At 37.5% G+C, this 14865-nt stretch overlaps 1 protein-coding gene across 1 annotated transcript in view; it reads left to right on the forward strand.

The window, feature by feature from the left end:
* The window catches only part of HAAO (3-hydroxyanthranilate 3,4-dioxygenase), a 36510-nt gene that overhangs the window by 6610 nt on the left and 15035 nt on the right, over positions 1 to 14865 (forward strand). The window contains exons 3-4 of the mRNA XM_026680440.2: positions 8033 to 8116; positions 12439 to 12545. Of these exons, the coding sequence (XP_026536225.1) occupies positions 8033 to 8116; positions 12439 to 12545 (191 nt within the window). The remainder of the gene's footprint in view (positions 1 to 8032; positions 8117 to 12438; positions 12546 to 14865) is intronic.

Genomic DNA, 14865 nt, shown 5'->3' on the forward strand with positions numbered 1-14865 from the left:
ATTTGATGACTCTAGAAATGGTTGACACAGGTAGAATTCTTTAGCATGTTCAATATCTTGTTTCAGATTAAAGTCAAGAAGGGCACTTGGGCTATTGTCACAAATAAGCAAATAATGCTTTAGGAATTATTACTTTTCTGGTATTGCTTCATCAATGTAAATAATAAAACAGCATGAAGTTAGATGCTTGGAGGTAATGCATAGGTGCAAAATCATGACTAGTGACATGAGAGGCAAAGAACTATGAAACTTATTCTTAAAAGGAAGCAAATTGCTGCTTTTGGCCAGGAGAACTGTCCTGTTTGCATTTGTTCCTTCCTTCACCAATATTGTCGTCCCTCTTCAGTTGCTGGGCAGCAATTGATAACAGTATTCTCTTGCAGACTGCTTCATCTGATTTGCAGTCAAAAGTGATTCCTTAAATCAAATTGTCATTAGGCACAGAATAAAAGGAAGCAGCTCATCATACATTGTATGCAAAGTCTTTTCTGGCTGCTGTTTCTTAACCCATTGGCATCAATGAGTATCTATTTCATGTTAAAAAAAATAACAAAACAAATAGATAATAGGTAAAGCCACCAGTAATATTTAGATTTGCTTGTTTTAGAATAGAGAATTCAGAGAAAAGCAGAAATGAAAACTATTGCTTATATATCTTGCTCATATGCTTATTATGAAAATCTGAATCGCTATTATAGAATAAGTAGAGTTGGATTAGACCATCTTTCACATCTTTGGTGTGACTCAGTTACATTATATTCCATCTCACCAATTAGTGAGATGGGAATTATGAAATACTGTGTATAAACCAACACATCTGCAGGAGTCCAAATTGGGAAAAGTTTATATGTAGATAGTCCTCAACTTATAACTGTTAATTTAACAATGGTTCACAGTTATGATGGCCAGAAAAGTGACTTATGACCCATCCTTGAAGTTATGATTATTGCTCCAGTCCAGTGCACCACTTCCATAGTCATATGTTTGCAATTTGGGTATTTGGCAACCAGCTCACATTTACTACAGTTGCAGAAACTTAAGGTCACAATTCATTACCTTCTCAGGTGATTTCCATCAAGTAAAGTCAATTGGAGAAGGAAGATTCATTTAATCACCATAGTAAAAATTGTCTTAAAGTTGGGTCCAGGCACATGATTACTCAGCAACTGCATATCTTAGCAACCAAAATTTCAGTTCCAGTTGTGCTCATCAGTCAAGAACTACCTGTACAAAAGATAAACTGTACACAGATCCAGCAGGTGACTGATACATTCATCATATGCCTGTACATTAAGCACATATTTATCCAGAAATTTCCCGTCATTAAAGATTAAACTAAAATAATGTTATTTTTATTTGTGTCAGACAGATTATTACAGAGGTTGGATTGCCAAAAGTCTGTGGTAGCATTTCTTATTCATTATTGCACATTCTTAATAATTGAAGCTACTTATTTCAATAGCTGAAGCTCAGCAAAATGCTTGCCAAATCAGATTTAGTAACTCAATATGTTATCCTGGCTAGCCATATGGTTAGTTATTTTTTAAGCGATAAACAATAAACAGAAACAAGCATTTAGCATTTCTAAAACATGATTTGCCTGCAATTTTCTGTGTGTCCCATAGATGTCAGTATATTTCTTTCTATTCCTTGAATTCTTTAAAAATATAAATCAGTGCAATAATGAAATTTAAGACTAAAATTGAATGTTAAATTAAACATTTACAACAAAGACAGAACGTTACACAAGGATTTAAGAAGTATAAAGGACATAAACATCTAGGCTAATTAAATTTCATCACAAATAGGTCAATCCTCATGAAATCTTCATAAGCAGAAAAAAAATAGATTGGTTAAGTTCAAAGTATGTTTACTTTTTCTAAAGCGGATATGAGAAGCCAACTCTTACAATTACAGCACTTCTATATAACAAAATGACCAGAATTCTGATCTTGTACACAGCCATTTTATTTATTTATTTATTTATTCATTCACTATTTTTATTGCTTAGATTTTTATCTCACCTTTATTATTCTTTATAATTAGGTCACGATAGCAAACTTACCTAATATTACTCCCTCCTCCTATTTTCCCCACAACAATGACCCTATATATAGAGTGAGAGAGAGTGACTGGACCAAAGACATCCAGCTGGCTTTCATGCCTAAAGCAGAACTACAATTCAGTCTCCTGATTTCTAGGCCAACACTTTAACAGTAGTCTTCCCCCACCCCAGCTGATCTACCTTTTTAAGATTTCTATGTTTTCAAACTCCTCCATCTAATTCCCCGTTTTGAATGACTTACCAATCTATACAATTCATCTACATGTCTAATCTTTCACCATTTATCTATAACTTGCTCATTCACTCTGTTTTCTCTATCAAACTATCTTCAAATCATACAATCTATGTAACATTTGACATAGTTTAGGTTTTTTTATTTACAACACAGCATCCAAAAGTACAGGTGTATTGATTTCTCCAACTAATACACACCTCATGTCAAGCATTCCTGATTATCCGTAAATGCTCTCAACATCCAACCTAAGCAAGAAGAGATAACCATCCCCACATGGTTCCTTCTACTTTGATTTAGGAACTGATAGTCCAGATTTTAGCTTTTTTCAGTGGTTTTGGTTTAAAATGAGAGTCTGGAATATTACACTGACACATCTATAGTTTGACCCTTTTCAAATTTCTCCAGGAAATCTGGAACAAAAATTAGCAGCAGTTGGCATTCAATAATAGCTGTATTCACATATCCATTAATGTTGCATCTATTCATTTTTCCACTCATCCTAGAAGAAATCATAAATATATTCATAAAGAAGTATTTTTATTAAGTCCTCTATCTTATGATATAAGGCCAATATTCAATTATCAGTAAAATTAAAATATACAATAAAGTATAAAACAACAGAAAATCACCAACTACAGCAATAAAAAGTACCAAATAACACACCTCAACAAATTTAAGAGGAACCATTTTAAAATATTCATGCCAACAGGTTTATACTATATAATAACATTTTAAAACACTGCCACCAGACATACCCATTTTAGGTTGTTGTACAATTGGGTGACCATAAGAAAAAAAAATCCTCTTTCCTTGTAATCCATGTAATTCATTCTTCCTTTATGGACCAGTTTTCCTCCAGTTATCTCTGTGTTAATGTTACATTTTCCTCTAAATTTGTTGTTTAATTGTCTATTTTGATTAAATGAGTTTTTTTTACTATAATTAATTTGTAGTTTCAAACAAACATTCAAAAAAAATGTATTGACAATGATTGAAAGGTTAGCATTTTCCTGAATTTATGTACAGTATAATTGAATTTGAATTACAATTATTAATTCCTGTGGTCTTGTTGCAACAGAAATATAAAGAATATGACTAAAACACAGCAGTAAATTACACTGTGGAGTTCTATGACTTGAAAGGCAATCTTCTTGAAAGTAAAATATATGGACTTATAATGTGTACAGTATTATTTATAATAAAAATAAGACAAAACATTCACTACCAAACATAAAGGAAGATTGAGCATTGTTTCTTAAATGAAATGAATTTGCACTACAAATTTACCTAGAGTTTGACAATTTGACATAAAATGAAAGATATGCCAGGTCAGTTTTCAGTTTGGAAACATTTTAAACGTATTTTTTGGGGAGAGGAGGAAAATGTATTTACATTGCAAATTTGAAACTCGGTCCAAAAACCTCATCCTTAAGAATAAACAGGAATTTCAGTCTTACCATCTTCTTTTCCCAAATTAAACTGATTATTCGAAACAGTGATTCAGCTATACATAAAACAGATTAAAACACAAAAAAGCATTAGCATAGATATATTCTAGTTTATTATATTATAATCAGCTTTTCATTCATCATGGCATCTCCCTCCTGAAGATATAGAAGAACTATGAAACTTATTCTTAAAAGGAATTGTTTGAGTAGAACAATTTGGTTATTGGCCCTGCCTCCCTTTCTATGCATCAGTGAAGTTGTGTTCCTGGCTCCACTTCAGCTGGTTATAAATAAATACAATCTCAATAATTTACTCAGTGGACAAAGTAAACATGCATGCAAAGGTTATATTGGACTACTATAAATAATTTCATATATCAGCTTTGTTTGGGTATTTTCCCACGTCATTATAGTTGTGCTTTTAAAGTTGTAGCAACGTTTCGGCAGAATCCCATCTGCCATCATCAGGCTTCTGTGTAGTGTTCGTCTGTGAGTCAGACTTTCACAGCCGTTTCTGTTTTAAATTTGGTGCTAGCCTCCTGCTGTACCAGAATGTTTTTTTTCTTCATCCTGATTGGTTGGGAGTCTTGGTCTGTGTTTATTGGTCTTGGAGTTTGCTGTGTTCTGCTTGATTGGTGTTTCTAACATCTTCTGTCTGTTTTGTAGCTTTTTTTGTCTTGATTGGCTGGCAACATTGTGTTTCCTGTATTGGAGGCTTTTAGTGCGGCTTGGCTCCAAGTAAATAGACGGCTATCATTTATTAGGAAGCTAGGTTTCACCTGGGTGCCTGGTTGGGGTGTGTTTGAGCTGGAGGTATCGGGGGGGGGTTTCTGTTTGTGCCCAGGTGTTTGCCTGGCTTGTGGTGTGGATATTTTTTTGTTTGTGAGTGCAGGCTTCCAAATACTTGACTGGTGGAATCATCTCTTCTATTCATGCTTTCAGGTCTTTTTTCAATCTCTATGGCTTCTCTGATAATTCTGTGGCTGGGGTTTTCTATAGTGGCTAGGGTTTTGGTGCCATTGAAGTCGATGCTATGACCTGTGGCTTTCATGTGTTGGACTAGTGAGGAAGTGTGTTCCAGCTTTTTTACTGCATTTTTGTGTTCATCCAGGCGGGTACTCATTCTTCTATTGGTCTGTCCAATGTATGTGGCAGGGCATGATGCACAGGGAACTTCATATATGTCTTGGTTTTCCAGGTCAATTTTATCTTTGGGGTTTCTTAGGATGGCTGCTATTTTTCTGTCTGTTTTGAAGGCAGTCTTGATGTGATGCCTGTATAGTATCTTACTGATTTTGTCTGTAGTAACTCTTATGTAGGGCAGGACAGCTGTTCCATAGGTCTGTTCATCTTCTAGGTCTCCATTATGTCTCAGTGTGTTTTTGTGGATCAAGCCAGTGATTTTGCTTTTGTGGAAGCCATTGGCTGTCAATACTTTAGTCAGGGTGCATAGTTCAGTCTTTATGTGTGTCTTGTCTGCCAGGTGTTTGGTTCTGGCAATTAGTGTTTTGGCCACGGAGTTTTTTCTGTGCTGGGTGGTGGTGAGATTGGGCATTGAGGTAGTGGTTGGTGTGTGTTTAAAATACCTGTGAAAATTTAAGAATATATATATATATATATTTCTTAAGTTTTCGCGGGTACTTACATGTATGGCATTCAGCTTTGTTCGGGTATTTTCCCACGTCATAGCAGTTGTGCTTTTAAAGTTGTAGCGACGTTTCAGCAGAATCTCATCTGCCATCATCAGGCTTCTGTATAGTGTTCATCTGTGAGTCAGGCTTTTACAGTGGTTTCAGATTTGAATTTGGGGAAGCCTATTGTTGTGCCAGAATGGTTTTTTCTTCATCCTGATTGGTTGAGAGTCTTGGTCTGTGTTTATTGGTCTTGGAGTTGCTGTGTTCTGCTTGATTGGTGTTTCTAATATCTTCTGTCTGTTTTTTTTTGGCTCTTTTTGTATCTTGATTGGCTGGCAACATTGTGTTACTTTATTGGAGGCCTTTAGTGCAGCTTGGCTCCGGGTAAATGGACGGCTATCATTAGTTAGGAAGCTAGGTTTCATCTGGGTGCCTGGTTGGGGTGTGTTTGAGCTGGAGGTATGAGGGGGGATCTGTTTGTGCCCACGTGTTTGCCTGGCTTGTGGTGTGGAGATTTTTTTGTTTGTGAGTGCAGGCTTCCAAATGATTGACAGTCTGGTGGAATCATCTCTCAACCAATCAGGATGAAGAAAAAACCATTCTGGCACAACATTAGGCTGCCCCAAATTCAAATCTGAAACCACTGTAAAAGCCTGACTCACAGATGAACACTATACAGAAGTCTGATGATGGCAGATGAGATTCTGCTGAAACGTCGCTACAACTTTAAAAGCACAACTGCTATGACATGGGAAAATACCCGAACAAAGCTGAATGCCATACATACATACATATACATATACATATACATATACATATACATATACATATACATATACATATACATATACATATATATTCATTCATAGATTTTCACGGGTACAGGTATGTAGGTCTCAGTGTGTTTGGGTCTTTTCCTGTGTAAGATTAAAAATATCTTGACAACATTTCAGCGAGGTCCCACTCGCCATCCTCAGGCTGGTGTTTTCTGCTTTGTGCCAGTGCAAGCAGTGTGTGATTGGAGCTGCCGTCTCTCTATAAATACTGGGGGGGCTGGTGTGCTGAGCTGGTTGGCTGTGCTGCTGCCTCTTGATTGGTTGATGGAGTTGATGTTGGTATAATGGGCTGTGTGATGGCCTTGTGTGTTTTGTTGTGGAGATATCCTGGATCTTGTGCTGTAATCTCTTGGGTCGTTGGTTTTGTAGTGATCTTTTTTCCATTAGCCTCCTGTGTTTTAATGGCTTGGGTAATGGATTGTGTGATGGCCTTGCGAGTTCTTTTGTTGTGGTATCCTGGATCCTGCATTGTGATCTCCTGGGTCGTTTGTGTTTTGATCTCTTTTCCATTAGCCTCCTGTGTTGTAACAGCTTGGGTAATGGGTTGTATGAAGACCTTGTGAGTTTTATTGCTGTGGTATCCTTGGTCTTGTGCTGTGATTTCCTGGGTCGTTTGCTGTGTTGCAACTTCTTGAGTTCTTGTGGTGTAATTTCTTGAGTTTTCTGATGTGATATCCTGAGTGGGTGGCTGTGATGTAGCATTCTGGGTTTTGGTCTGGCTTCAAGTTTGGGGTCTGGGTCTGTGTTCTTGGTGTGTGTCAGCTTGTTTGGTTTTGGGTTCGGGGGGTGCGACAGCTGGCGAAGCAGCCGTGGTCTGGTTTCTGGACGGTGGTTGTCCTTCATTTATAGGTTGGGTTTGGGCCTGGGTCTGATGAGTGGGATTGGCGACCCAGGAGATCACAACGCATACATACATATACATATACATATACATATACATATACATATACATATACATATACACATACACATACACACACACATACACACATATATATTCATCGAACACAATACAAAAGCCTGATGATGGCAGATGAGATTCTGCTGAAACGTTGCTACAACTTTAAAAGCACTACTACTATGGCGTGGGAAAATACCCGGACAAAGCTGAAGGCCATACATGTAAGTACCGCGAAAACTTAAGAATACATATATATATATATATATATATATATATATATATATATATATATATATATATATATATATATATATATATATATATATATATATATATTACAAATCTTATATGTTTCATTTTGCATGAAGACAAAAATTTAAAAAATAAAAGTTTTTCCTGATTCCATATATTTATAGAATAACATGTACATTATGTGCTACTTTACTTATCTGATCCCATAACCCCCAGTTTCCCATTGGATCATCCTCATGTTGGAAAAAAAATAGAATTGAACTCTACATAGATATTCTGAGGGAAGACCCATCTTGCAATTGCTTCCAGAATCTCACTTAGACTATATAAACTTGGACTATATAAACTTGGACTATATAAAAGGCTGCACATTTTGCTAAAGAAGTTTGATAGAGCATGCACTGTTAAAAATGATTCCCATATCACTATGTCACAACAAACAACTTGAGAAAAGCTCGAAGTGGGCTTGCTGTGATATTATATAGAATACAATATAGAACAATAAGGTGAGCCAGTGTCATAGTATAAATGACATTTCCAGGAGCTATAAAATTTGCTCTAGCCAAAAGAACCCCAGAAATGTCTGTTCATGAACTTAGGCTACAATGTATTAAAACATTGACATGTTTTTAATCTAACTTTTTTTCTCTTTCCTATACAGTTGTTTTACCAGCTGCAGGGAGACATGTGCCTGAAGATAATAGAAAATGGAAAACACAAGGATATCCACATTAAAGAAGGAGAGGTAGATAGGTTTGTGCATAAACTAGCAAGCAAATATCAGGCTGTAATTCTAGTATATTTCTCTGTTTTGGTATATATTATTTTCATATAATAATTTATTTAATAATTACATGAGACAGTTCAGTAGATTTTCCACTTCCCATTTTGGTAGCACATCATGCAAAAAAAAATAATCAAAAACCTGAAAAATGTTAGTCTATATTATTACTGTTGTTATCATTATTGTGATATCATGATATACATCATGATATAATTTTAATTAGCTATTATAAGAATTATTTCACAAGTGCTATTACAAAGATAACAGAAGAGCTGAAAGTAGTAAAACTAAAATCAGTACTTAGACCATTCAGAATCATTATATAAACCCTGAGGAGATATTTTCAAGAAAAAAAATGTTTTCAATAAAAGATTGGACAAGTATTTGTTCAGGATGTTATATGGTCTCCTACCTTGGATAGCGGTTCTACCAGAAGGCTTCCATCTTCTAGCCCTATGATTCTTTAATTCTGACTCTGAAGGTGGGCAAAGTCTTTCATCTCAACATTGATAGAAGAAAAGAACTAAAATGTAAACCCCTGGTGAAAACATATATATGTCTAATGTATGTTCTTCAGTAGGCAGATCTCCTGTATAAACATATGTGTGAAATTTATCTAGCCATGTTATGTCTGTGAAACTTCTCCCATAAGAAAGTTCAGAACACAGGTTCAGTGTCTGGAGATCTGGCAGATTTGGGAGAGGCTGGGAGAAGAATGAAATGGAGAATAAACTTAAATAATCAAGAAATAGTAGGCAAGCCCATTGGCAACAAAACCCATAAAAAGCAATTTAGCATTTCAAATTATTCAGAGACTCTGTCCCATGAGCTCACTATAAAAGAGAGTGGGGAGTCCCTTTTATGGTTTCCAAGTTTCTGTATTTTACTTTTCCAGGTTTCTGTTTCTGTATTTACTCCAGGCAATCTTTAAAGAAATCTGTGTAGTTTTTCTTCTTTGATCTCATCCAACTGCTTGATGGGAGAGTTGAGATTTATTGCCATGTGAACTCTTTCATCAGGTATCCTTCATTCTGTACCTGTGGGTTTAATTGCTTTTTCCTATGTAAATAATTTAGACATGCTGTCTTCTGTCCATTATCACAGTTTTCCAGGTGCTTATAGATCTCATTATGATTTGATCTACAGCTTCCTAATTATTGATGTCATTCTAATATAATTCTAGGTCCCCAGATTCTCATCCCACTCTTCTTTGATTATATTTTCTGTCCTCCAATCCTCTGGACTTCATCAGTTGCAAATATAATATATAAGGTTCCTCCAGCCCATCAATTAATTCCCATAATATTCTTAGATACACTTCTTTTGAATATATCCATGGAAGCTCCCCCCCACCATTCTTAGTGTATTCTGACCTTTTGTTTTCCATATGCCTCCTCTACAATGCTGGGTTACCCTTTATGTATACTTTCATGGTGACCCAACTCTTTCTGTCCTACATTTTCCTTTTTTATTTTCACATCTTCACTAAACATTTAGAGTTTATTTGTTGGCTTAAATTTTCTTCCATTTTCTTTTTTTATTGGATTTTTTACAATAGTTTAACAAGCATTTCATTTGAATTAATGCTAGATGTTGGATAGTTTATTAGATTACTTTACAGGAGCATTTCTGCTTTTCTAAAGGTACAGGTCTTATCTGAGGTTGTTACTTCAGAGATTTAGTCTTCTGAAGGACTAAAATACTGAGTCTCCTCAGTATTAATTTTAAAGCCTTCTCAAGCAGTGGCATTTTACTAGTACTTATGAACTACAACTAATTTCATGCCAATAACCTGTCAATTACACAATTCAATATGGTCCCAGAAACCCACTATTATCATTTTCAAGGCCTGCAGTATTATCTTCTTTCCCTTCTTCTTCCATGTACAACAGGATGAATGTGAATAACGGTTGAGTAGCCATGGTGTTAATTTTTAATTCTTTGGCAATATCATTCACCCCACTTGGATTTGTAGGAAGGAATAAGTCTTCAAATTGTTCTGTCATGATTGTAAACCATATACCAGATACCTTTAAAAAGCTTATTGAATTTTTTTATAAAAAAAGAGCAACTTTTACCCAAAATCAGGCAAAGTGCACAGGCAGATTGAGTTGCTCACAGAATCACAGATTCATTCAGAGATCTGTGATTCTGCCATCGGCTACCTGAGTCTGTCACATAAAATTTGCTTGCAAGCAAACTCACAAAAATAACTCACAACACACCATGTATGTAAATATTGATTTTTTTATATATAAAAAAGAGCAACTTTTACCCCAAATAAGGCAAAACAGGCAGGAAGATTGAGTTGCTACAGAATCACAGATTCACTTAGAGATCTATGATTCTGCCATTGGCTACCTGCACTGAATAATAGAAGCTTCAGTCCTAAGGAAGTTTCGGCTCTGCTTAAAAGCAGAGCCGAAGATCTAAAGATTAGCTAGAAAGCAAGAAATCCAAGGTTTCCTGCTTTCTAGCTAATCTAAATTTCCAGGCACAGCAGAACAGCTGATGGTCGGAAAACAAAAAAAGGAAAAATAGCAACTTAGCAGGCAAGTTTGCCAGGTAAGGAGTGAGTGGGCAGGGAGGGTTCCCAGGGGCCATGTGGGCAGCACAGCCTTGTGTTCCCATGCAGCCTAGATTAATTGCTTTGGAGGGTGCTTTGGGGGTGCCATTTCTCTGCAGACCACCAAAAATTTCTCATGGACCACCAGTGGGCCGCGGCCCATTGATTGGCGACCACTGTGCTATGGTGATGCCACATGGTTATAATAGTCTGTTGTTGGTTTAAAAGATGATTTTTATGTATGGCAGTGTTATCCTTTTCATAGCTTGTGTCAGTTGAATTATGACTGGTTGAGTGGTCAGGCACTTAAAATTGTATGGATATCCATTTTGTTGGAACACATTATATAGATGCTTTGTTTCCATTTGTTCAGGGCTGCTGCAGTTTTTATGGCCCTCTAAATGGTGTTCTTACACAGCTTCTCTTGTGGGAGGTTGTGTTGTTACTTTGATAATGGAGCACTTGGTGGTATGGGTAATTTTTTGATGAACTTGTGTTTCTAATTTGCCATCACTGCCTCCACTGATGAGGATATCTAGGAAAGGGAGTGTATTATTGTTTTCTTCTTCCCTTGGGAGAAAATAGTTTCTCTACTTCCCCAGAAGCTCAAAGCCAATATTGTCTGCAATATAATTTCCTGAGTTCCCAGTTGGCAGAATATATTTTATGTCTTTTGTTCTTAATTATTACTCTTTGACAACTCTTTGATTATTTTTCTTATGTAGAGTTGGTTCTACTGTTAGCTTTTGCTGCAGTGTCTCTTTTGCTTGCCCTAATAAATTTTTTACTTTCTCATAAAGTACACCTTGACCATTCTCTCTTCCAATTCTCAGTTTTTTCTTCAAGCATTGCTACAAGTTTGTAGCTTTTGTAATATATGTCAGGTTATTGTCATGAACGAACACAAACATGTCAAAAGCACTGCAAGTCACAATTATAGAGCCATGTTCTGTTTATCATCACTTCTGTTTCTTAAGGCATTGTCATTAGAAAAGCATTTATTTCTTCTTGTTCCTTTCCTAGGCCCTCAGATTAAGCTAATGTCCATTTTCCTCTTAGAAGGAAACGTTGATAGACATTCAACTCTTGTGCTAAAAACCTAAAAACTTAGCTCACTTGCTAAGTGTTCTTTTTCATAACTACCTTATATTCTTCCTACATTCTATGTACAAGGTCTGCTTGCTCAGCAGGAAGCAGTCTTTCAGTCCCTACACAGTGGGCAATCAACAGCATCTGAACACACTTCTTTGAGCCAGCAATTATTCAAGAGGTGAACTGTTCATTCTGCACAGCTGAGCGTGTAAGTCTCACAGAAAGTATGTTTCTTCTGTCTCATCCTATTAAGCCTTTCAGGCTAGACCATAACTAGGAAACAAAAATCATGAATGCTAATACTGTTTTTATTATAATATTACAACTGATTTGAATGTATTTCCCCCTCCCTTTACCTTCACAAGAATTAGGGAGGAGGGTCTTGTCTGCTCTAGACTTGGATTTCTTTTATCTGACTGTTATCTTGGTAGGGGTTCTTCCTGCTGTTCCTTGAGGTTGTTCTTTCTTCACTTTACATTTCCTCCTATTGCTGAACTTCTATTCAATCACTCAAGGCATTCAAGGAAAAGTAGAATGGGAGAACAAAGACCAACTGAGATGACAGAGAAGATATAACCAAATCTCCTGCTGTTGCTACATGTTTCAACTTTAATTTTGTTCTTAGATGTTTCTTTTACCAGCCAGGATTCCACATTCTCCACAAAGGTATGCAAACTCTGTGGGACTGGTAATTGAAAGGAGAAGATTAGAAACAGAAACTGATGGACTGAGGTGAGATATCATTTTATTATAAATCTGATTTCATCATTATAAGCCACTCTGACAGGTGCTAGAGTTGAAAAATAATCTAAAATCTTTATTCCCACTAATAAATTATATGAGAATGCTCTTGCTTCTCTATAGAGTCTTGGGTCACTAGAACCAAACTTTATGTATTGCATATTTAATTCAACAGAAGAATTAAGCATAGAAACTCTGCTTGGTCACTTATGCCCTGCTGATCTTCTGTTTGGTCTTGGACTATTACAATATGCACTATATGGAGCTATCTTTGAAAAACATCTGGAAGCTTGTAGCTGCATGAGCAATCTTGGGTACCCAAAGAATGGCATATGTAATACCATTGCTGTGTGAGCAGCGTTGGGTGCCAGTTTGCTTCTGGGTCAAATTCAAGGTGTTGGTTATGATTTTTTTAAAAAACCTTACATGCCCTGGGACCCAGCTACCTATACTGTCTAATCCCACCCCCCATCACCTCAGCCTGTCTCTCCAGGTCAGGCAGGGAAGGTATGTTGCAGACCCTGTTAGTTGAAGAATTATGACTGGTGGGGTCCAGGAAAACATTTTTACTATTTAGGGGCAATCTACTGTTGCCCCTGCCTTTTGGGTATTCTCCCCAAATGTTCAAGGTAGCTGTCTAATGTCATGACATTTCAAAAATATCCCTGGCTCTGCCATCTTGCTTGTGGTTCCCAGAACAACATGCAGTTGTGGAGTTGGTTAGCCCTCTGAAAGCCCTTCCCTTTTAATTAGCCTTTAATGTCACATTTCTTTACCCTGCTTTAAATTTTCAGTTTAAATTTATAGTCAGTTGTTATGTTCTTAACATTTTAACATGCTTTTAACATTTTATTTATTCATCCCAGAATCCAAGGAGATAAGCAGTTTCTAAGTATGATGAATAAATTAAAATAAATAAAGAAGTTCTGTATGTAGTCAGAGCTCTGAAAACTATAATGTATTAGTGGATCTGGGTCCAGTGTTGTATGCAATTGAATGGAACATATTTGGATGTTTGGAGTTTATTCTCTTTCTCAAACTACAAGCATTTAGACTTTGATGGGCATTACAGGGCTTAAAATATCCAGAAATCCAGTACTGAAGAAAATGGCATAGTTCTCTCTGTGTGTAGTTTTTATCAATGCTGAGTTAAAGGAAGATATATGTGGTGGCACAAAATATCATCTAATCAAGTGCATTTGATTTTAATGCTGCTGGAGGGAGTAGGATTCATAATCCTCTCCCATCTGTCACTTCCTTGGAGGAAATTATAGCACTTCCTATCATGAGGAAAAACATTCATTCTTGAGATCATGGATTTGCTGCCATATAATTATAGTTATCTAATGAATTAAACTTAATCTAATTTAGGGCGCTGGAGACTAAAAAATTTGAAGAACAGTTGCAGGAATTGGGTATGGCTAGTCTAATAAAAAGAACAACTAGGGGTGTCGTGATACCATGTTTCTCCAATACGGCCTCCACCAATAGGAAGGCCCAGCATGATTTCTAGGCATGAGGTGAAATTAAGCCCCTCCCCCAAAATTTAGGCCTATTCAAACCATGCTTTTCCCTGCCATTTCTCACATCGTTTGTTAGAACTACATGAGGTGAAGAAAAATGGGCAGGGGAAGGGTGGGGGGGATGGGGAGAAAACTTGCCTTTAGGAGTGCCCTGCAGGTAGCCTAGGCTAGAATACCCTGATAGCCGATAGAAGCTCCCTGAAGGCAGAGTCCCCAGCCGCTTCAGGGTGTGGCGTGGCTACCCGTGTCCCCTCGCCTTTAGGGCAGTCTCTTTCAGGCAATGGAAGCTCCCCAAATGCAGTCACCAGCTACTTCAATCAGCTGGTAGAAGCGGCCTCGCAGCGAGGGAGTGTGTGTGTGCCACGCCTCGCCCGAAGCAGCTGGGGACTCTGCCTTCAAGGGAGCTTTGATCGGCTAGTAGAAGCGGCCTCGGGCGAGCGCACACACACACACTCCCTCGCCGCGAGGCCGCTTTATTGGCAGACGAAAGTTCCCTTGAAGGCAGAGTCCCCAGCCGCTTCAGGGCGAGGCGTGGCTGCCCATGTCCCCCGCCTTTAGGCAGTCTCTTTCGGGCAATGGAAACTCCCAAATGCAGTCACCAGGCACTTGATCGGCCAGTAGAAGCAGCCTCGGGGCCAGTGCACACACACACTCCCTTCGCCACGAGGCCACTTTTTTCGGCAGACGAAAGCTCCCTTGAAGGCAAAGTCACCAGCCGCTTCAGGGCGAGTGTGGCACACACACACTCCTCGCTGCAAGGCCGCTTCACCGCCAATTGAAGTAGCTGG

Source organism: Notechis scutatus, chromosome 1 (genome assembly GCF_049901735.1).
Source record: "Notechis scutatus isolate UNSWTSFEM ecotype Mainland chromosome 1, rNotScu1.2, whole genome shotgun sequence".
NCBI classification, from domain to species: domain Eukaryota; kingdom Metazoa; phylum Chordata; class Lepidosauria; order Squamata; family Elapidae; genus Notechis; species Notechis scutatus.